General features: G+C 39.8%; 1 protein-coding gene across 1 annotated transcript in view; it reads right to left on the bottom strand.

The window, feature by feature from the left end:
- exoc6 (exocyst complex component 6) overlaps positions 1-24,565 on the bottom strand; it is a 53,069-nt gene that overhangs the window by 6,927 nt on the left and 21,577 nt on the right. The window contains exons 6-22 of the mRNA XM_073489462.1: positions 24,349-24,402; positions 23,519-23,669; positions 23,260-23,421; positions 22,962-23,030; positions 22,262-22,345; positions 21,592-21,638; positions 21,304-21,424; positions 18,784-18,855; positions 18,381-18,478; positions 17,535-17,640; positions 16,366-16,475; positions 16,124-16,235; positions 15,906-16,040; positions 15,133-15,312; positions 7,313-7,454; positions 6,820-6,893; positions 22-134 (exon numbers count right to left, since the gene is read on the bottom strand). Coding sequence (XP_073345563.1) covers positions 22-134; positions 6,820-6,893; positions 7,313-7,454; positions 15,133-15,312; positions 15,906-16,040; positions 16,124-16,235; positions 16,366-16,475; positions 17,535-17,640; positions 18,381-18,478; positions 18,784-18,855; positions 21,304-21,424; positions 21,592-21,638; positions 22,262-22,345; positions 22,962-23,030; positions 23,260-23,421; positions 23,519-23,669; positions 24,349-24,402 — 1,830 coding nt within the window. The remainder of the gene's footprint in view (positions 1-21; positions 135-6,819; positions 6,894-7,312; positions 7,455-15,132; positions 15,313-15,905; positions 16,041-16,123; positions 16,236-16,365; positions 16,476-17,534; positions 17,641-18,380; positions 18,479-18,783; positions 18,856-21,303; positions 21,425-21,591; positions 21,639-22,261; positions 22,346-22,961; positions 23,031-23,259; positions 23,422-23,518; positions 23,670-24,348; positions 24,403-24,565) is intronic.

Here is a 24,565-nt window from a genome sequence, read left to right as displayed (position 1 = left end):
TACAGTCTCAAATGCACTCACTTCTCCAGTAGAGCCAAGGCAGTGGCTGGGTTCACTCTCAGGTATTTGGAGGTTGGCTGACCGTAGTCTGCCAGGTAAGTTGACCAGTCCCACACCATGAACAGGTCCAGAAGCTACAGAACACACAGAGACACAACAGAACCTCACTTCACAGAACTTTGCACAGAACCTCAGAGAGAAACAGGAAGACTGAGGCTTGGAGCAGGTGAGAGTTTGATGGGGAAAGTTATGAAGAGACGAACTACAGTATGTTTAATGGCGTAGTGAAGTGCTCCATCCACAGGATATAATAAACACTACTGTGGAAACTGTGCACAGTCAAATCATATATGAAATGATATGTAAAGTGAGAATATAAGAGATATTATTATCATGTTAGCTTGGACCATTAACAAATGTAATTTCTGACTACAGTCTAGAATATTTACAGAGAGACAGGCTTCTTCTAATTCACTTTATAGACACTGCCACTGTGACTATCTGTGTGACAATATGGCCACAGTTTAGCACACTGACCATGACTATCTTCTTGACACTCTTTCATTTGCTCTGTTTTGTTATTTGTTATAGTTCATTTAAGATGGCAGGTACGGAGCCTCTGCGACCAGTTTTGGTTGACAAAAGAAGACAGCAGTGCTGTGTGGAAACACAAGGAAAGTCAAAGGATACAAGCATGCCCATGTTCAAGTGATGCCACAGAGCAGTGCTAATAAGAGGTGCTAACACCACAAATTTAACAAAGCACCTGAAAGAGTAACATGCCGTCTCAACACCCCTGAAGTATTAAACAACACTACCCAGTAAACTCAGAGCTTTCAGGTCTGAGGAATTTGAGACGGCAAAGTTTCAGCTGATAGTTAAAGACTTCTTTACAATACAAGACAATCACCAGACAACAGCCATGAGTCATTTTGCTGGTCTGGTTTCAAAATTTGTGCCATTTGAACACCATTTTGGAAAAGCTCCAATTTTGAGGGACAAACCACCATTTTAGTCTGGACGAATGCTGACAAAGAGACAAAAAGATGCATTTACAAATGAACTTGTATGAAATAAACACTGCTTAAACGTGACGGTGTTATTTATACAATTCATTTGTCACTTTATGAAAAGTTAATGCAGCAACTTACATTCTACAATCATGTTCAAGTATCTTGAATTGAGAAGAGTGCACAAGTGGGCCTCATTATAGCCTTAGAGTGATCCTGAAACACTGCAGCAGACACCCTGTGCCTGTACTTCTTACAGAAACCTGTGAACACATGTCTTTGAGCTGTGTTAAAGCAGGTCAGGAGCCGGGTCAGTGATGATGGTCAACACTTGTGTATCCTGGGTCACTGCATCACTCTGACATGCAGAGAGAAAGAGGGACACCGAGAGAAGAAGGGAGGAGGAAGGGGGCTCTGCTGCTACATGTTGAGTGTGAACAGGAACATTTCAAATGACCCCCCCATGACCCCTGATTAACCTGATGAAGATGACCCCCCTACCCCACCCACACACACAGTGTATGCTAATGTCATAGGGTGAAACAGCTGGGTGTTTAGGTCATGTTGAAAGAGCAGTGAAAGAACAGCTTAGTGATAATAGCATTATTCAGCTGACTGAGAGACTCCGACACACAGAGAGAGGCTTAGCAACAATGCCATTATTCTCACCTGGAGCTAAGTGATGAGCAACAAGCAGCCATGTAGAGGCTGACACATTTTACTCTGACAGTCACCTACCTGATAATTCCTTAAAGGAAAACTCCACTTTATTACAGTTTACTTCACTTTACTCAGTTATGATAACACAGTTTTGTGCACATAACTGTGCAGTGAGGAATTATTAGAGACATTTTAATGGGAAGTCACTGGATCGCCATGGATCGTGAGTTTTTGAAATGGAATATCAATATTGATATTTTTTAATAACAACTAATTGCCCAATATTCATTTTTTAACATGAGCCACCACTGAACAAACATTTTGATAACGATCCTTTAAATGTAGTTATTAAACAATTTTGACTTGAGATGCATAGAGAGTTGGATATTTCACTGTGTTACAATAGACTTAGTCACCTCAATCATATATTTTGTATTTTTGTATTACTGGCTGTCATACAGTAAACACCTATATGATATATCTGTGATTAACTGCTGGTATTATCCGTCTGCTGCAAGGCTCCGGTGCTCACTTTCAGTCTGACCTCCTGATTAAATGGTTCAGATAATCTGGATTAACTGTTAGCTTGTTAACAACCTGTCAGATCATCTGACTGCTAGTACTGTTGCCCTGTCGGAAGTCATTGTAGTGATGCCTCAGTGTTCCCAGATCTTAGCAATTACTTTGCTGAGTGCAAATATGAGAGGTAGAACCATCAAAAACCAGAGCCAGGCTGACGTTACCCTTTTGCATCTTAAAATTGAGTTTTCACTAGTTATTTGAAGTTGAATGGAAATGTTCTGTATGCACGTCTTTTGTCAAAGGTTGCCACACTTTTTAGTGCCTGACCTGGTCCGCTATGTTATCAGCATTACCCAGGTGCCCTGCTACATAAAAACCCTGTAATGTAGTTGAAAAGCAGTTGGTCCAAACTTCAGAAATCAACAAACAAAAAGCAAGTTTCTTGATAAATCCCTGTTTACAAATTTGAAACTGATTCCAATTTAGTACCATCTCTCTGTATCTTACCCCAATCAGAGGAATCTCAATCACACCTTACCACCCTGACATAAATCTGAGTGATGACCTCAAACACAGTGAAGACAACAATCAGTGTATTTAGGTGTATTCTGCTGGGCGAGCTGAGTCATCTTATCATAAGAGTGAAATAGTAACATGTCAGGAAAATAAAAGGCTGTGTGGGCACAAGTGATTTTGAAACCTATTGGGGATCTTTTCTGATATAAACATCAACCTTGTCGGGACCAAAGAACCCAATGAGGGAAGACTTGGGCCTGAATTAGTCATGGCTAAGGTCTGGATTAGGGTTAGGGTTGGGCTCGTTCAGTAGAGCAGACAGGTTGGGTGGCAGAGCAGCAGCAAGGCAGCAGCCTGCCCTACGTAACAAGACAAGACACACTGACAGTGAAGAGCGGCCGAGACAGGGCCCTGTGACCCAGACAGGAGCAGCAGAGGTCCAGGAGAGAGACTGAAGAGGCTTATGTGTTTACCCACAAAACCATAGCTTATAAATTGCCCAGACAGACATTACCAGAGCTTATGTGTGAGTCAAGTTAACAGTTTCAGTCGAGCACAGGTTATGCAACCATCAAAGCCAACCAATAAGAGGCAGAGTAGGGCAGGTCTTGCGAGAACACAAGTGTGATCTATAATAACATGTACGCCTAACTTAAATTCTGAGGACCAGACAGTCCGTGCTCCGGGGGTCGTACAAAACTACAGGAACTTTGGTGGTGAGGCTTGCAGTGCTGAACATTTCTGATTGGTCGAGTACTCACAGAATTTTATTTCAACCACCATTTTTAACAACCTGCTGCCACAAACCAGTTTGTTAACTTGTCATTGTGCTTTGACACATCAACATGGAGTTACAGAGGAAATGTATGACAGATGGACAAACGACCAATCACATGGTTACCGTATTGTCTAATTTGTCTTATCTTTGCAAGTTTTAGACCAGACGGAGCCATCTAATCTAATTTAATCTTAAAATGTTGACAGATGTCACGGCTGGTGTGATGCGATCGCAAGATTGTCTCAAGTTTCATACATGTATACATTGGTGATTCAAATAGTCAAATTAAGTCAAGAAAAATCTAAAGGTGTGCATCTTTTCTTCATACGACAACAGGGAAATAATCTATAGTACATTTATAGCTCATACATTTTAAAACTCAATTTTAAACTTAAGAATTTATTTAACTTGCCACTTAAAAAATACTCTATAGATGCCAAGTTTCCAGTTGTGAGAAATGTGAGCATTATGTTTAACAGTAACATGACTTAATATACATGTGTCACATGTGTCATATGGTGCATTTAAATACTAATTAAAAATTCTACTGATTACTGAGGTACAGAACATTCTTTATCAACATTAGTTTTAAGTCAGTGCATTATAAGTTACTATGTTGCACACAAACCAGAGCAGAGCTTGTTCACTGGCACACTCCCATCCTCACCCTCAGGACTGACCACCACACCAAGAGGGTCAGGGCTTTCTCCACTGTCAGCCTAGATTTTTGACTTTCAACTACTCAAAGTGGTTACAGGATAACAATCTAAAAAGCAATTCAGTTCAGTTCAGTTTACAAAATCAGCAGCTGCAAGGTAAAGGGAAAGTAAAAGGGTGACCTCTGTCTAACCTCAGCCAATGGAGGCCTCCCTACCCCTATACCTCAGGCTAGGATTAACATGTCAGCCAAGCAGCCTGTATAAAAGGGAACATGGACACATCTCGTCTAATAAGCTGCATCACAGGAAACTAAGCTTCACTCATAAAACAGACCCACTGCCGACACTGAAGTCACATCCGCTATATTTATTTCTTTAACATGTTGTGCACACGGTACCAACTATAGCAAGATATTGAAAATCACTGTGGACTTGATGGATCTGAACTCAAAATGTTTGATGTCTACCATCTAGAGAATGTCTGGTCTGTGTCAACATTGGTATCATTTGAATAAAGACTTGTGAAGATAAATCAGTGAATTATTTTGCATGTTTTCAACCTGTGTCAAAATAGGACCATGACATAGTTTTAAAAATGCATTATTTCCAAATGTCTGCAAGTAGTAGGGAAAAAAACAGATCTGGACAAAATTTTAAATGTCAGAAAAACATTCTGCTTCTATGGATACATTTGTCTTGTCCAACAGAATCCAGGAAATTACAGCTTTAAGAGTTATTGGGTGAGAAATCCGACCGATCTGCCGAGTCTGGGAACTGAAGCTGTCACGGTTTCTGAGGCCCATATACTTTTAGAGCACTAGAGGAGGAAGAAAAATAATCCCAACAGATATAACAGGATTACAGCATCTTTGTTAACTGGATCCCTAATAAAAGGAAACAATCTTTTGCTTATAATGGGTTGATTATCTCGAGGTAACAAAGCTCAATTTCTTGAGATGATGAAATAATTAACTTGTGATCTTGAGATAAAGGCATTATCTTTGTAAAGTAATTACAGTGAAAACAGAGCTAAGAATGTGTTTTAGTGACAGCTTAGATGACTTTTTTCGAGTTGAAAATTCCAAATAATAATAACATTTTAGATCATAATAGAGAAAGTTGGTGTTCAAGGGACTGTGACACACTTTACCTCAGTACTACTTCACTCACTGGGGCCACTGCAGAAGCCCATCAACATACCCTCAAACACTTTGTTTACAATTCAAAATATATGCGATAGCAAGTCTTTATGAAAATGTAAATCATGGATCAGCCTTTACTCTGATTTCCTGGAGTATTGAGATGATTTCCTCACCCTAGAGGAGAGGGAACATTGTTGACTGCGTGGGGCAGAGAGAGCTACTGGACTGAACACAAATGAACCACATGGATTAATTGAGAAATTTACTCTGAAGAAAATATTACAGCCATGATCTCATCTTTCCAGATCCTGCCTGTATTGTCCTGTCTGTTTAGGCAGCAGTTTGAGCTTTAAGTTTGCTGATGCACGGCTGAGGCCGATGCCTTCACCTTTATATCCTCACATGTCCCAAACTCTGTATATCCATGTCTTATGCTATGATGTAAAACTAAAAAATCGGGTGGGAAAAGCAGAGCCAAGTTAGTGCTAAACCTATTGACATTGCAATATTTTTCTTTTCTGTGATATATATCATTAATAAATAGCTCTGTCAAACCATACAAAACAATAAACAAATAGCAAGCAGCAATGAAATATACTATAAACCAGCTGCACTACAACAACAACAACAACTCTGTCTGTCTGTCTGCCTGCCTGCCTGGGTTAGGGTTTGATAATAATAATCTGTCCGTCCGTCCGTCCGTCGCTAAATGACATGCTAAAAGTAGAGACTGTGTCCAAGCATGGACACACGCCAGCATGGTTGCGTGGCGGACATTATCACACGTAGGTTAATTTTTCTACTTTGGTTCAGTGGTCCTATACTACTGTATACATTATTAAGATCTTAGTTTTACTGCAGCACATTCAACAAACCTCCTCAGTATAGTCTGTGACCTGAATTGGATGCAGAGTCAAGCCTCCACCTCAGGCTCAGATTAACAGGTCAACACAGAAAACAAGTTAATGGGACCCAGCAACACTTTACATACCACTGGTGTTTACAACGAAAAAGGAGATTTTGCTTGTGTGTGTGGAAATAGGAATGTTCTTGAGCAGGTGAACTATAGGACAGGTGAAAGTTGAAAAGGTTACACAGAGACGCGAGTCTGGAAAAGAAACAGCCTGTGAAAAACAATATAGTTGGGTGTGATATAGAAAGGTGAATTACAGGACAGCTGAGAAGTAAACAGTGAAGTGGAAAAAGGTGGAAACAGATTGTAACTACATAAAATAATTTCTGACTAAATATAAATAATTAGTCCCACATTCTGCCCTTTTAATTATTGTTATTTCTTGGTTTGATGTGATTTTCATGTGTCACAGAGAGAAAGCCTCAGACTGCAACCCTTTACATCAGAATTGTTTCATTAATCTATAAACAAAGACTTGACATAAGAATAAAAGCTAGTAGATACAAGACTCAAATTAGATAACTAACAAAAGTCAAAGATTGCCACAGTAAATGAAGATGTACTAAGCTCTATGAAGCTGGTATTCATTTCTTCAGTACTACCCAGTGAGACAGTTTACCTGTCGTAGGTCGATGAAAGCCAGCTGGAGCGTGTCTCCTTGAAAACCAGGCACCGGCTCTGAACTGGCAAACACTGAAAAGAAACAAAAATAATACCAGACAATAATTACTTGTTTTAAAGCAACACATATCAAGAACTTCCTTATTTACTATCAATAGGCAGTAATCAGGAGGTTATTGAGGGAAAACTCTTTGTTATTGGCTGAGTAAATGTAGAACATGGTCATGCAGAATAAAGCATCAATAAGTGCTTTATAGTTAATAATAAAGAGCCAACATGCGACTATAAAGTAGTTCATGGTTAATATGTGTGCCCTACTATAAAGTGTTACAGAGTTAATCTGGCTGTCCCTGTGTACAACACAGTATCTTAAGTCAGAATGATCGAACTGAAAACAGTTGCATTTGTTCAAAAGAGTTCATGAGTCCTGTAGATGATAATACTAAATTACAACATCAATAAAAATGACAATTAAACGTATTTTAACTTACATTCACACTGAATGACGTCCAGGTTGAATTGCTGAATGGCCCCCATGCTGATCTGTTTGAGTTCTGTGTCCAGCAGCATCTGCATCAGTGATGTGGACAGATGTTTGCAGGCTGACATACAGGCTGTCTGGGCCACTTTACCCTGCAGATAGAGGGACAGTGAGAAGGAGGGAGGAAAAGGATGGTGACAGAGGAGGAGAGGATGCAAAAGAGGGAGGAAAGATGTAGAAAGAATAACGATGGGGATGAGGAGGACAACGAAAATGGACGAGATAGCAGGGAGAGAGGCGGTATGGGGTCATTTGATGGGGTCAACATGAATGAAAAGAGGGAGAGATCGAGGTCAAAGGTTTGGGGTAGAAAAAATGTGTATAGGGAGTACAGGAAAGTAAAAGGATGAAAGTAAATAGGTATAAAAGAGATTGTGGAAATCACGAGAGTAAAAGGTTTAAAGGTGAAAGAACATAAGGAGGGTTTGTGGAAAAAGGGTATAGGAGTAAAAATAGATATAGGGGATAAAGAACAAGGGCAAAAGGTAACTGACTGTGAGCTCCACCTTGAATGCTGGATAAACAGATACAGGTGCAAATATAGATCACACACAGCAACAAGCACTTCACACAGTCTATTATCTAACCAGGGGTCAGGAACCTGTGGGGTGAGTGACAACCTCCTTCTGAGATACTTCATTCTTCAATTTTCTGCCATTTTCAAAAGTTTGTTAAAAACAAATTTAGTCCACTTAGACAATTTGACAATTGCCAAACCCCCATTGGACAGAGTGGAAAAAACATAAATGAGCCCTGTAAACATGAACTATTCATCACTGACATGAAAAGTGAATTACAGGAAATACAGAAACAGAAACAGCTATTAATGAAATTATTCTTGACAAACTCTCAATGCCTGTTCTACTAGTATAGTGTAAGTAAACACACATTTTGGATTAGGTTGGGTAGATGGTCAGACTTCTTCAATACCAACACAATTGTGTCTGAAGAAGTGGTGAGGGAAAAAATATACTCTTGGATGTATTGCGATTCTCTTTAAAACGATCATGGAGGACTGAGCTGTATGTTCCTTATGGCTGAACCAACTGAACGGTGACGCGTAAAGCTTCGTTCACACTACAGGATTTTAACTATGGTTCTCAACAAAAAGCCCCAGATCAGAGGCAGGTTAGTTGATATCATTGTATAAACAAGCCCCTCATCCTAATTCATCCTCTCGCACTTATTCTTTCCTTTTTCTTCATTGTTTTTTCACTGCAAACCATCACACAAACAGCTTGGACTGTGTCATTCCTGTGTTATGTTTGGTGTGTGTGATCTTGTGATGTGTGGCCCGCTGTCGCTGATCACTCATGTAGTGTGCAAAGCACGATGGCTGCAACACTTCAGATTACAAGACAGAATGTTGTGTCATTTTACACCTTTGAAAGTTGTGTAGTGTGGCCAAGGTACTACAGATGTACAGTTAATGTGCGTCATGTTAATGTGTTAAGCTTGGCTACTTCTTGAATTTTGATGAGGATTGCTGAGTGTGAACAAAGATAAGGGAAGTCAATTTATCAGTTTATTTTAAATATGGATCATAAAAAATAGTAGCAACACTGACAAGAAATGAATCATGTAAAGAAATCAAACATTTTGATGCATCAAGATGCATCGATAATCTTTTTAAATTGCACTCTAAATCAGAAATGAATTGAATGGTGAGGCGCCTAGGCATTCCCAAAGGTGTGGGAGTGTCCATGTGTGTGACACGTTGGGAACCCCAGTTGATCAATTGATTCGCCCAAAGGCAAAGCTGCTATGTTGTTATGCTACTAGCATGCTGGTCCTACTAATGATTGTTTGTCCTCATTGACGGATTAAAAGTAACAGGCAACAATCAGGATGCCAAGCAGATCAATACTGTGCTTTAAACTGGGGCACAAAACCGAACCAAGTGATCACAAGTGAAACATGGTGTTACACAGAGACATTTTGGTTGTGTTCCCTCTGTAGCATGTAGCCATGCTAGATAACATGCACAGCTACTGACCCACTCTAATCTGCCTCTGATCTGCTGTCAGGCCTCTGCCACAGTAGGTTAAACATGCCGGTCCTACAGTGAACATCAGCATCCATGGATGTGTTTTAACTGGTGCAAGATGCCAAACTGACTGAATACACATAACACACTATGTTACAATCCACTGGGGTTTCAGTCATTCATGCTGCCGGTCTGATCGCCAGCTTATGTGATTGGCCACCGCAAAGTGATGTTGGGCAAGGAAGTGAGATGTTTTCAACTTTTTTGCCATAGCTGGCTGCGTGTTTTTGCAGAACCCCCCGTGGCCAGCACCGCCGCAGCCAAAACCAGACATAAGTGTGGGAAACTCGTACATAACCCAACCCCCTATTAGTCTTTGGAAGAAAATCTTATCAACTTTAACAATTAAATGCAAGAATCTGCCATACATAAAAGATGTAATTAAAAATGATTTACCCACACATTGTATCAGAAGATTAATACAATAGGCATATAGAAATTGCACAACATAGCGCTCCATCTCTAAAGCCTGTACAAAACAAGGTAGAGCAATCAGAAAAAAGCAGTGCATCACTTTCCTCTAATACTAAAATCTAACTTAAAAGCAAGGACGCTTTGTTGGTCTGACCTTCACCTATCTTGAGAACTTGTTGTTGAGGACCCAAGGAATTGCACTGTCAAATTTGGTGCAATGTGAACATGCGGTCCATTCAATATTAATACATTTTGATAAACAAGCAAACAGCGCTCTGTGCAGCAGAAGGAGGGAGCAGACAACAGTCAGAGTAATAAGTGAGTCAGTGAAAAGTAATTTCACATGGTGTGAGTGGAAGCTAAGCAAGCTAACCTGTGGACAGGGACAGCAGCAATACGTAGTTTTGCTACCTAAAAGAAGGCCCACCTACAAAAATCAATCTGGTCATTCGGCTGTTTTATATTGTCTGTTTACTTTAAAGGTCATGTATGAATGAGAAAGTGGCTTAAACTAATGCAAGAGACAGTTGTTATGGTCTGTACATTCTAATCAGACACTTATTATTAATATCATAACACAGCAGTCACATGGAAAATAGATGATGATAATTAGGTGAGATTAGATTCATTTTGGGTAAATTAGCAAAAAATAACCTTTGGAATAATTGATAAATAAGTCATCAAAATAAAAAACAAAATCATTAGGTGCAGCCCTGTACCATTTATACCCAGTTGGTGCTGGTTATACCTAGTTTTGACATTAAAATGATGCTTGGGATGTTCAAAAACAGACTGTGAAGCAAAGTACTCTGGCATAAAAGCAGGATATGCCCGACTTGTGATTGCGAGGTCTTTGACAGCTCTAATACAGCTAGCTAGCCAGCCTTTCACCATGGATGCCTGATCGAAGGACAGTTAGGAATCAGAGTTTAGGTTAGGCATGGCTAAATTCCACCAGGAGTCAGTGAGTAAATGTTTTTGAGTGAACGGACAGACAGAAAGAGTATTATTTAAAGTATTATTTAAAGCTGACATAGGTTTGAGTCCTGTTAAGTCCTTGATATCTGTTTTATGTTTTGATATTAGCCTCATTGTATTAATGGTATTGCCTTCATTACCAAACATAGTTGGAGATGACCCATACTGTGTTATTTTTAGAGTGACCATAAATTGATTCAGTAACAACAAGTCATATTTAGACCGAAGGCCAAAAAATGTACATAATAATTGACAAAAGTAAACAGTCATCTGCATAGTGGAAATAAACTGGAATATTTAGGTTACTAATAAAAGAAAAAGTAAAGGCTTTAATAAACTGGTTTGCAACATACAGTACTATAATGCGTGATTAATCTAATTAAAAACAGTGCTAAACATGCTTTATAAGACAAAAAGGTTCCCAACCCCTGCAACAGAAACTCTCACACAAACAGCTTTAAATTTTCATAAATTTCACCTTACCATGAATATCTGCTAAACATGCTTGATTACCAAGTCAAATATTATTGTCATAGAATCTTACTGAAAGCTATGAGACCATTAATTCTGCTGTTAATTTGCCAACGTGTGTTCTTTAAAAACCATCACACATAAAACAAAAACCACAGATAAGCCCAACACATGCAGGTAAGGCACAATCAATAACTACACACATGGCTCACTCTGCATCATGTCTATAATTTCAAGGCAAATTAGAATAGTAAGCGTTTCCACTTCTTTTGTAAGGAGATATGTTTTAAGACGCCAACAGTAACTCTGAATGCATCTTTAAATTACAGTTAGTGTTAAGCAGGAACAGAACAATAGATCAACACAATCCATTCTCACAGATACTCATGCACTCTCAAACCCAGGGTTGATGTGGTGTAAAGAATAACACACAGCAAGCAGTGTTATTGACACAGAGAGCTGTAAAAGGAAACCCCTATGAAACAAAACAAAAAACCACTGGAGAGCCCATCAGTCATACCAATCATAAGATATGACAGTTATAAAACACAAATCACTGATGGAGACATGCAAAATGTTATTCATTCACAAATCTCCAGCATTGAGGCTGAGGTGTGATACCACCTCATCTATCTATCCATCTATATATATATAGATAGGTAGCCAACTTAGGGACCGTTCACCAATGGCTTGACTCAGTTTGACTCGACATGTCAGCCCAGCGAGGCAGGGATATGCACTTCCATTACATAAAGGGTACCTGCTTGAAGGTGTGTCTTAAACTGATGACGCGCTTGTCTTTAGTAGTGCTCAAAGGAGCAGCTGTAAATACTCTTCCTCCCCACAGTACTACTGAAGAATAGCTGCAAATAAAGCGGCACTTGTTCGTTTAGAATCATAGTTATTTCCTATAGATTCTTCTTAACAAAAGTCTTGTTATTTAGTTGTTTAAAAGCTTTATTTTTAAGCAGCAAACTCCTTTCACCAGCAGTAACTTAACACGCCTTCTGACAGAGCTAAAAGTGAACATGATGTCTGACAGTATGAACAGAGACACTGAAGAGAAACTAAACTTCAAACCATAAAGATTCAGTAAGAAGCTACAAAATTACTGAGAACTGAACAGTAATGGGTTGAGTCTCCTCACACAGTCTCGTTTGAGAGGTAGAAGGGGGTTGTCATTGGTTGGCAACCAGGTTACTGCAACCCGCTTGGAGGTATGGCAGGCGTGCTTTGGCCCTGTTCTGAGGGTCCATCCTGGGTGTGATGTGGCTCAACTCGGTGCTGATGCACAACTTTCAGTCAAGTCTCAGTATGCTTCACATAAGCTCGATTCATGGTGTTGTAATTGGCTGAACCTTGAATCTACAGTCTACTTTTGAGGGGAATCACAGAGATCACGTATTTGATGCCCTTTGTTTCTAATGTTTACAACCTAACTGACCAGCAGATCTGCTCTACTGAACATGGTAAGAGAGCAATGTAGACTATGGAATCTGGATCAGTCCTGTATCCAATGGACGAACTACAGAACCTGATACTGGATCAGACTGGTCCCAACCAAGCGGGAATCTCCAGCTCTTATAATTGAAGCCAATGCTGAAGTACCAAAAACTATATTTCTTCAAATGGCCACTTGAGGCTGGCTCCAAAAGCCAGTTAATCCTCACAAGCTAAGTGATAAAATGCCCAATTACACAGCAGAAATAAACATGTTTACAGCCTGGTACCAAAACTGGTTTTGGTCTCTATACCTCATTCATCCCTTCATGACAACTGTAAAGGGGATGAATTTGTATATACCTCACTTGTTTAAATTATATTAAGGTTTAAAGTTACACATAATTAGGGGCTTGGTCACTTTGACTTACAGGTAGCCCACGGAGGAGATAAGAAAGACAGGATAACAGAAAGAAACAGAGTATCTGGTGAGTGTTACTGTGCTCAGACCGAACACATCTGGACTTGTAAGGTTTCATTTTTGTCTTTACTGTTGAATTTTAACAGTAAAGACAAAAATTAAACCTCATGCTGCATTCCAGTCAAAGTTGAATTTTCTAGTTTAAAATTCCAACTTTGCCCTCCAAGCACGTCACACCTAAGCCAAAAATTTGGTTGACCGTGATAAACTGGTGTCACTTTGGCAAGTGTTCACACAGTTGAACCCTCAGCAGTGCAGCCTCCATGTATGAACAACACATGAGGTAACAGATGCAATTATACATTTTATTTTATGGCACTTATACAGATATATACTTATCTAAATATTCTGTTCACTAGCCTAGTACAAATACTGTGGTCTACAAATACATCCTACCCCCTCCCTATCGCTGCTGCTATTGTTGTGTGACGTCAGATAATGTCTCCCTCATGAAGAAAGGCAGATGGATGTGCATCGAGTTTAAAAGTAGGAACTCCAACTTTAAGTGGCTTCCGTTGTACTTTTCTTGTGGCGGGTTGGATATTTCTGAGTTGTCTGGAATGCAGCATGCGGTTAAGTTACAAAACCATGCAACTGGTCTAATGTGTGCAAACAGACAATGGTGAATGAGATGTAATTATTAAGGTCTTTGAACAAAGGACCTTGATGCCCTGAGATCTGATTCCAGTTGAGTATGGAAGACATTCTGGAACTTGGTAACAGCTTGTGTGACAATTGTAATTTAAGCGAGACACAGTAAAGAAGTAACACTAGCCATTCAAACCATGTCTTATGGAAAAAAGATTGACTTTGTATTTCAAAAGAGAGGTTGAGATACGTGAATAAGCATTGTTGGCCAGCATCTAACAATCATTAGAGGACCTTCCTGTCTGGCTTTAGCTTTCAGCTGTGGTGGTTGCTGCTTGGTCTCTCACTCAAAGTCTCTTTGGATGAGAATGCTAAAAAATAAATGTAACCAACATCCAACTTCAATGTCATACTAAAGGTTACAGGTGCCAGAAGAACCAACAAGCCTGGAGCAGTAGAGCTTCTACAGTCAAACATAAGCATGCTTTTCATTTCCTCTCTGCCTGTAGAATGGCAGCATAATTTTGTAACAGCCAGGCAGGAATACTCACCGACATCGAAGCATGGTCATTGTTGTTATTCTGAGCAGAGACACCCCCAAACCAACCAAAAATGGAAGAGGGGGAGGGAAAGAGGGAAAGGACAGGAAAAGAAATGTGGCAACAATAAATGGACAGGAGGAGGTAAATTCAACTGGAGATATCTTGCATGCTTGACAAGTCAAATTAATCAAGGAATTAAACTGCTAGTAAAACAAATTAGTAACAGCGCTGTTTACAACAGGGTGTGTGGACAGGAAGACACGAGACAAAAAAAGCTGGAACTCATTCAAGACATGAAAAGAGACGTTGGAGAGGAGAGCAGGCGAGTGGCCCACTGAACTGAACAGGCTGTAGCTGTCAGCTATCTGGGCCAAAACACACATTTACTGACCTTCACACCGACCTTTGATATCACCAAATGTGTCTTGTTGAAGATTATGTCAGTATGTGTGAAAAGGCAGTCTACGAGTCGGTAACAGCACACTTACCATGCATGTGGACAGATCACAATCCCAACACGCAATCAGTTCAACTTTAAATTCACAACGTAAAACACACATTTAAATAAGGATGTGATGAACATACAGTGGCAAAACAGCAGAAGACAGTTTGGAGTTAAGGAAAAATGGAAAGAAAACAAAAAAGGAAATATAGGATCCCTATTAACTCAACAAAAACACAATCAACACTGACACAAACAGTTTGACAGCAGCTAAAATGAGTCTAAAAACCAAGAAGGCAATCCCACAGTTCAAAGAGAAAAGCAACGGGTTCAATGGGTCAGACGTTAGTAGGATGATGAGACTCACCGGGAGGTGTGTGAAGACCTGGAAAGTAGACCGCAGAAAGTTGATCAGGTCCATGAGGTATCCAGAGGCCCGACCGTCTGACTCAGCCATTCCCCATTCATAGTCTGCTAGCTGGATAAATTCATCGATCTTCTGGTTGAGTTTGGTATAAATCTCTCCCTCTGCAGCATGACGAGCATCCTGGAAAACATCTCTTATAAGCCCCTTTAACAAGTCTTAACAGGTTTAAATACAGTTTTACCTGCATTCATTAAGAAAAAGAAATATACATTTATAATGAGCAAATGTACTGTTACTTAGCTATTCCTTTACTCCAGCTACCATTAAGTATTTGTCAGACCGTAGCCATACTCCTACTCCAACTAAGATAGCTTGCTTTGACTGTTAATGTTGTTATGTTATAAGTTGTTATGTAACATAGCTAAACTTTCAGGTACCAGACAGTTTAAATAAAAAGGATCTGAATTGATCACCAGAACCAGAGATATAGTCTTTTTTATTCCACTCATTCTTTGTGACAAAACCTGCGGCCGACATCACAGAAGAGCAGACAATACTGCAGCTCTATTTGAAAGAGCAGAACGGCCTGTAATCAGGTCATGGATCTGTCTTCCAGCACCAAGGACAACGGGAATAACACGCAATGTAGCAGCTTTTGGGCCAGTTTGTGTGATTTTAAAAATAATGAAAAGCAGGGACATCATTCCAGTGAAAAACTGTACAACTGACACAAAGAAAAAATTAAGACACAAAGATCTGCATTCACATTTTACCTTGAATGTGGACAAGCCATACAGTCTTGTAGTGTGGACTGTTTCAGGGGAGACGTTGGTGATGTTTGTTATAAACTCCTCCAGATACCTGCAGGCCTGCTCCAGGTGGGTGGTGTTAATGATGATCTGCACCAGCTATGGAAGGTTACAAGTTTGAGACTTCATGACAAAATTCTTGGTCCAGATGATGTGTATGACCAGTACAGCGCTGTTCCTACCTCAGTCAGTCCTATGTGGGGTTTCTTGATGAGGTTTTGCAAACAGCTGCTGAGTGTTCTCGTCAGCAGCAGGTTGGTTGATTTTCGCAGCATGTCATCAATCTCTGTTGAACTGGATACACAAACAGTTGCACAACAATGACACAAAAAGTCAGTGAACATTAGAGCTGTGAACAGGTGTTGTAGTGTCCACCTGGACATATTGAAAACTGATCATATAGTAACTGCTCAGTGAGACCAACCTGCGGTGAAGTGACTCTGAGAACTTGAGGCTGGCGTAAATGAACTCTTTGACCTGTGTGTAGATCTGAGGGACAGACTGGGACATTGGCAGCTTCTTTGGGAAGTCCTGCTGCTCTCACAGACACACACACACAAAACACACAAAACTAGTATTTAATGGCTGACTGATTATGTAATACACAACCAGGTTAATAATTTCAAGTCTTATGTCTTTGCTCCTGGAGAAATGTATGACATGTTCACATAAACTTGTTCAGTGGAAACCCCAACTTAACATTCTTTGCAACACTTTCACTCGCTGTGGTATTGCTGTAGGAATTAAACGTCAAATTTCCGATAGGAAGACAATGAAGTTTAATCTCTAACTGTATGATTATTTTATTGACTTTTTTTATATGCTCCCTGGTTATGATTCTATGGCCATGTTTAGACCTGGTATCAACACGCCCTGAGTGATCCAGTACAGGTGTGATTGCTCCTAGATTCATAGAGGACACATTGCAGATTCAATCACTCAGACCACATTCAGGCGGTCTGGGCCGCATGTGACACGTTATTCTGGCAGTGCATACACACGTTTCCTCAGCCACACTGAAGGACTGCTTACTCAACTGACGTCCTCTGAGAAACAAGAAGTAATGTAAATGATGTGTCTGGGCTTTCTTTACTTGTTTATGAACACATCACATTGAACTACGGCAAAAAGCCCCAGACTTTAGCAATTCTGAGAGTTGTTGACAAAGGAGAAACTTAAAGCTGTTCTAAGTGTTGTTGTCATTTTAGCTAACTTCCTGTCCATTTTGCTGTCAGCAATCCCCTCTCTCCTATCTATGTCACCACATGAACGTGCAGCAGTAATCGCCAGACATAATTTTGCTGACCAAACACTCTCTAACAGTGATTACTGTTGGAATATTGAGCTATTTAACACTTATTTTTGTGAAAATATATCACTTACAGTCATTTTAAAAACACTTTATGAGATGTGACACAAGTGTGACAATGTTAGTTTAAATTGGAATATTTTAAACTAAGACTTACATATTGCACCTTTAATACCAGGTCTAAACAGGCCTATAGATATAATGTTGTGGAAGGCAGGGGGGTGATAGGGTGTGGTTGAAGGTGGTGTATAGCTTTTTGAGGCTGTGGTACTTGAACTTGTTACCTTCTCTATCTCAGCATCATGGAAGGGGAAGCGGCTGACCACCAGTTTGTACTCCTCCTCTGTCTCCACTGGGATGGGACTGTAGTTGTCCAACTCAAAGATCTCCCTGTGGAAAATAACACAGTGAAGAGTTTGTGCATGATTATATTTTGGTACAAGTATTAGAGCTTTGAGAAGCTGTCTTTCTTAAACATACTGTAAATGTTTGTTCATTTTCATCAGATTTTGATAACTGAGAGTCATGATAGAATGACACATTTTAATATATTTCAAAGCTGTTGTTGTAAATGTAATAAATACATTAATAATAGCTAAATAAAATAAAATAAATAAAATAATCAGCAATAGAGACCCCGAGCTTTGGAGCAATGGTGACATTTCACTTATGATTAAAAGGCTCTTTCCTGTTCCTTTCATTCACCTGTTTCTGACAGCTTGTGTTGTTAAAGAGTGACCTCAGCCTGTGGTGATGATTTTACTAAATGGGATATACCTGTTATCTTGTAGCATTAATCAGACACAGATTTAATTGGCATCTCTTAAAAGATAAAAATCCCCCGAAATAAAAGTGGTACTAACTTCATTCTAACTAATATATTAATAATGAGACTGGTTCAACTCGTGGTCTTCATCAGGGTCAATGAATACTGAGAGTAGTGCTGGACTGTTGATCTTTTAAGACTGCTTTCTCTTCTCCATGCAGCTTGCATGTAATGAAACTTTCCCATAGCATTAGAGTATATTTATACACAAGGATTTACTCACCGGCTTGGTTTCACATGAATACCTCACTCATAAATGCAATGCACAGAAATGCAATAACAGTCACACATTATTGGAGCCCACCTGAAAACCAGTGCCCACTTCTTCAGCAGAGTTTCATTGTACTGGTCTCTGACTTCAAACAGCAGGTCAAACAGCCGGTTCACTGGAAAACCATAACCCTACATATACACAAAAATCACACAGAGAAATTCAAGTGTGTTCACCTCAGTTGTTCTACACATTTCAAAATTGGGGTGCCTAAACTCTTTCCCTTAGGGGGCCAAAACGGAAATATGCAAAATGGTACTAGGATCCCAAGTTCCCTTAATTTACTGACTTCCAGCTCAAAGCGTCACTCTGAAAGCTGTGCTCAGATCATTACAAAGAATTAATAATTAGTGATCGTACACCCACTTGACCTCAACCCTTTGGCTGACTTGCCTCAGATTCACAAGTTAAAAGTTAAGTATGGCTCGGAACCAACCTGTAGTGTGTCAGCGAAGATGACTATGAGGTTCTTTAGCTCCAGGACCAGGTCTGGGTCATCACAGTATGACTGGGGACAACAAAGATCATAATCAGCAAAGACCTCCTAAAATCTGCATGTTAGGAAAAATAATCTATGGCAACAGCAGGAGCAATAATGTGGTGATGACTTATGAAGAAATGTTACAACATTTGAAAAGTACTGCGTGGTTTAATTTACAAAGAATAACAACAATCACACAAAAGTTAAATAACAAAGAAAATAACCATTTACACTCAGACTACTTGAGGTGCTCAGTTAATTCATCAATTTTAAAAACAAATGAGCATTTGTTAAAACGTTCTCCCAAACGACAGTCAGAGTTTGGGGAGTGTCGTCATATCTCTTGTTATGGATCAAACAGGGTGTTTGTGTTCTCTGAGCTGAGCTCTCCACAGCAGTAACCTGGCTTTACTTTCATAGCCAAGAATTGGAATGTGATAAACTACATTATTACATTACAAAAGCACCATTCAGAGCTGGCACCTCCACTGCATGTGGGTCTGTCCTCAATGCTACTTTATATACGAATTTTGGGGTATTGTTAGTGGCTTTGTCTAGGGCAATGTGATATGGCCCTAAGATAATATCGCAATATGTTTAAGCCATATCACGATATATAATATATATTCCATATTCCATATTGGAAAGACACTTCAGCTACACTCCATCCAGCAGTGTCTGCAACGCTAAATATCAATTTATTGGCTGATTTAATTCCCTTTTACAACTAAATTTAATGCTTGTTTAACTTTGTGAATTATGGACATGTTAGCAATTATCTTACCCTGCTCTGTTAACATTCTGTTAAATTTAACAGTTCTGGGCTAGTGGTAAACATCTAATCCTTCTAAAAGATCATTTAGGATTTATTTCGACTCTAACATTCAGCAAACATTTAACATGATTCGGTATTAAGTTAAGCTCCATGTAAAGTGGATAAAAATGTTGTTTCCCAGGCCTGTCTGCCTAATGATGCAGTTTATACATATTTATAATTGCTGATTTATTTTCATTTTTAAGTTCCTTGTTAAACCTTCACTAAAACAAAACAAAGTGAAATGTACCTTTAAACCTACTATCATTTTTAGTAAGTGATTGAAATAAAATCAACACTGATGCTAACATTTCAGTGTTACATTTTATAGATGTGAAGAATACAGCTGTCCTGTGAGTGATGCCACAGAATGATGTTCAAATCACTACGATTTCAAGAGGCAAATCTTCTGAATCATTTTAACTGTGTACATGAGGTCCTCAGATAGAAAGCTTGATAGGCAAAGCACCAGTAACTAAGGGGGGAGGGGCTTAGCCAAGGGTCAATCAACAGCAACAAGTCCCTCTATTTTTCTTGACTGTTGAGTGATTTATGACCCTGAAGTAGCACAGTTGAGTCCCTAAACACTGACACAAGGATCCTGCCAAACACAGGAGTTTGTAAATCAACAGAGTAAATGAACACAGCCTGAGATTTGAAGTGAAGCAGCATCCGCCTGCCTCTTTGTTTACGCAGACACACACGTGCACACACCAAAAATCAGCGGGAGACCCAAACTGCAGCAAACCACAGCAGTGGCCGGACTGGACCTCACTAGTTTAGACAGATTTATTAGTTTATATTAGTTTGTATATATGTATACCATGTTCTGGTACATGCTCTGTTTAAATCTGACATATTTTAGTCTCGCAGCGTTTAATATCATAAGTGTACTCTTTTAATTTGATGTTATTAATGATGTAAACAGACCACTACTCTGGTAACAGTTGTGTTTTCAGGGATGTAATTATTAAAATTATAATACCAACAGTATGAACATTATTATATACCATAAAAATGTGGACATTGTGATACTGAATTTAAGGTGGACTAGCTCGTGGACAGGTTTGTGAAAAAGACTTAATCCCTGTGGACTGACTGTGCCGCGGCTGTAAGGGCAGTGTGGAGCTGCTTTTGTCGTGGCCCTGCAGAGGGGCTGGAGGCCAGGGGGGAGACCTGGGCCTTTGTTAGTCTTCTCACCCCACGCTGTGCAGGCTATTCTCTGGCCTGTTAGCATAATCCTCTCGGTCATTTACAACTGACTGGAGCCCAGCGGTCAGGAATATGCCTTCTAAATCTGCTGTTATTGTTGCAATCTGTCCCTCATTAAGGCCCCAATGACCTCCTCTTTGGCTGCATACGTATGTGTGTTTTGACCTCTTCTCTTAAGAGTGACATCATTAGTGTGTTTGTGGGGGCACTGACCTCCACAGTGTTGTGTGTGTGTGTGTGTATCAGTCAGTAAATGAAGGTTCTTCCAGTATAAATAGATCCACAGCAGGCTCTATTATCTCTATTAACCCTCAACTGTCTCCTTCTCATTCACAGTCCACTCCCTGCTGACTGTGTGTGTGTGTGTGTGTGTGTGTGTGTGTGTGTGTGTGTGTGCGTGTGTGTGTGTGTGTGAGTGAGAGAGTGTGTGTGTGGGTGTGAGGGCCTACAGAGTGTGTGCGCAGCACAGCGATGATCTTGGACAGGGCCATGTTCCACAGTTCATCAGTGAAAGCTCTGGTCACCAGCCCCTGTGTGGCGTGGAGGATATGGTCCTCCACAACAAAGAACCTGATGACACACACAGAAAACACACATATCTCAAAACTTCTGTTCACACTGAAGCAAACAAAACTGACAGAAGGTTAATGAAATAGTTTTAAAGGTCAGCAGAATGTGATGTCAAAGACAATATTCTGTACCGTGGCAATGAGGAGACATTAGGAGGAACATCTTACCCAACAATCTGATTGAAGTATCTTCTGTAGCCTTCCACTGTCTCATGCTGAACACACAGAAACACACAGAAACTGTCATGTTTAACGAAGGTACATGAATGCATTATACTGTATATATAATTGTTTGTGTTGTATTTGTAAGCAAGGACTGTTTTTCAAATTGTCATTGCTAGTGTATTCAAGACTGTAACAACCACACCAGACAGCTGTTAGCACAGGAAATAATAGGAGAATTACATTTTAACTTGTAGACTATACTAGTAGAAGTCAACGGGGAAGAGTGCAAAGGACTAGAGGCATGCATCGCCGTATTCTATGGTGTCTTAGGCAGGTAAAACTACACCTCGGGTCAGCAAAGATATATTTTAAATTCTAAACAGTTAAGTCAATATCTTATAGTGTACATTTGTCTTTAGTGAACTGCAAATGTTAGTTGTTAATAACTGGGAGGGTCTGTTTATCTGGCTGTCAACTTTCTGTGGGTCAAAGCTTCTTCATCCAAAACATTTTGCCCTACAGAATACTGCTCAAGTCAGGAACATTCAGTCCTGATACAGGCTACATTTAAGAAGGATGAACTGAATTTCATAAATATTCAATTCATGTAGCATAATACTGCTACCATATTAGCCATTGGCTGTAATGCTGAGCCTGTTCGTGTGTGGCTTACCATGTTAGCCTGTGGCTGCAGCACTAGCCGGGCCTGTTTCTTCCTCTGTTTCCTGTAGTAGTTCTCAAATGTTTCTCGGTCACCCTGCAGACACAGAGAAATATAACAAGCTTCAACAACTTCTCCAAAGGTTACCGACAACGACATGTAGTTAGTTAAAGAAAGCCAGATGATCTTTATGTGTATATTATAAATAATAAGAATAATATATTTCAAAAGTAGTTGGCATAAAGTTACAGTTCATTGAGTTAACTGTTTGAAAATCTTAATGGAGAAAGTGAAAGAGAAACAGTCAGCAACCATCTACATTTGAAAACACAATCATGTAGCTTTTCAAACATTCTCCAGGAGGCTAGGAGAAACTGCTAAGTGATGAATTGTGTCCACAGTGCCCTCCATCGGGCTAGCTTATAAGTATAGTATAGCTAATATTTTCTGAGACATGTTGCTACTGCTGATCCAGCTCAAATGAAGAGAGAAAATGTTTAGTATGAATAAGCCTTGGATCAATCCAGTGTAACTGCTCTGCTGTGATGAACCTGGAAGCTGCAGAGCAAAAGGTCCTAGACAAAATGGTCAGTGATGTCATTTATTGATCATGTTAAATTCTATATCTAATTATGATGCTGCTACACCACAGTGTGACTATGACCCCGTCTGTAGATGAATGTGTATGAGTGTGAGACAGAGAGAAACCTACCAGCACAGTGTAAATGTGCAAACACCTGTAGACCGGTGAGAAGTCCACCAGGTCCTGAGCTGTAAGAACCTGTCAGACACAGATGAGGAAACAAGACTTGTGTCAAATATTTCTTTGATTTTTTTCTCCATATTTATTTATGTATGCAACGTTACAAACTGACTTTTACATCATGACTCAAATACCAAGACTCTCTTTAGACTCACTACCAGGAAAACCCCATTTAGATAAAGATGAACAGGATTATTTCAGTAGGATCACTTTCTGGCACATCCAACTACACCCAATGTTTCCTCACCTCTTCATCTGCTTCTTCCTCATCTCCTGTGTCGTCGTCCATCATCAGGCCGTTGTGAGTGTGGGAGTGTGTTCGTCCATTAAGGGAGTATACAGGCTTGGTGTAGTGGCCCATACTGGCCTGCTTGGCAACGGCACTGTTAAATGTCCGGTGCTGCTGTGCCTAGAGGGACAAACAACACACACACATACACACACATCATTAGCTGAAAAATACCTTTTCACATCTACTGGGAAATAAAAAAAAAAAACTCTCATACCTGTCTCATGGCAGTCTCTCCAACCTTGTCTGAGTGCTTTCTGATGCTCTCGAGGAAGTCCTTGAGGTCCGACATGGAGATCTCCTTGATCTCCTCTCTCAGTCTGGGCAGGTTTTCAGCCATGATCTGACAGAACCTATATTGACTGACCCTGTGGGGGACAGGAGGAGTCTAGTTATGTACACTAACTATTCAATCCATCTAGTTTTACCTAATATAATATAAAAAAGAATGCAACTGGCTCTATTTTTCTATATGTAACATTTTTTAAAATAGTGCTCTAAACTGAAAACAATTCCCATCAAAAGGGATCCTTGCTTCCTTAAGTTACATCCAGTCACTACTGTTTTCCTCACTAATGCTGACTTCAGTAATACAAACATGTGGAAGGTAAACAGAGCATGAACCAACACAAACATCATCTGCTCCCAGTATGGAAATGTCCCCACAACTGGAACTATTACTGGTTGGTTAAGAAGTTCAAACTTGGAACCTGAAAGTTTTAACATTTTCCATCTATTGTAGCAATGTTGGAGTATTTGGTATTAAGGGACATTCAGGGGATATCGTGTGAATGTTAGGCCCTGTTTGAAACCGTTTAAATAACCAGAGGTTTCCCTTGTTTTAAGATTTGTTCTCCTACATTGCCAATATAATGAAATAGGGTAGAATCAGGTATGAAGGGTATCACACTGCTGCTTTCTGTCTTGTTTTCCATGTCAAATTTAAATAGGGTCACATTCACAGTCCCTGATGTAATATATTATAAATGCTGTGAAGCTAGCATTTCTATAACCAAGCTACAAACTTTCAGAGCCACCTACACCTACCTGGGGATGTAGACCTTCTCCAGCTGCTCCATGGTTTTCAACGCAGCATAGTATCTGCAGAACAGTACAGCTTCAGTTAAGATGCAATCACAGCTATGGGCCTCGACTCACAACCATTAAAGGATAGGTTCACATTATCAAGACTATCTTTTAACAATAATCAGGCACTGGAACTGATTCGCTTGCTGTATTCAGTCCTCTTGTTCATACTAGCCAT

The sequence above is a fragment of the Pagrus major genome, chromosome 20, assembly GCF_040436345.1.
Source record: "Pagrus major chromosome 20, Pma_NU_1.0".
Classification (NCBI taxonomy): domain Eukaryota; kingdom Metazoa; phylum Chordata; class Actinopteri; order Spariformes; family Sparidae; genus Pagrus; species Pagrus major.
Note: the sequence above shows the minus strand (reverse complement) of the source record. Positions and strands in the feature narration are given on the sequence as shown.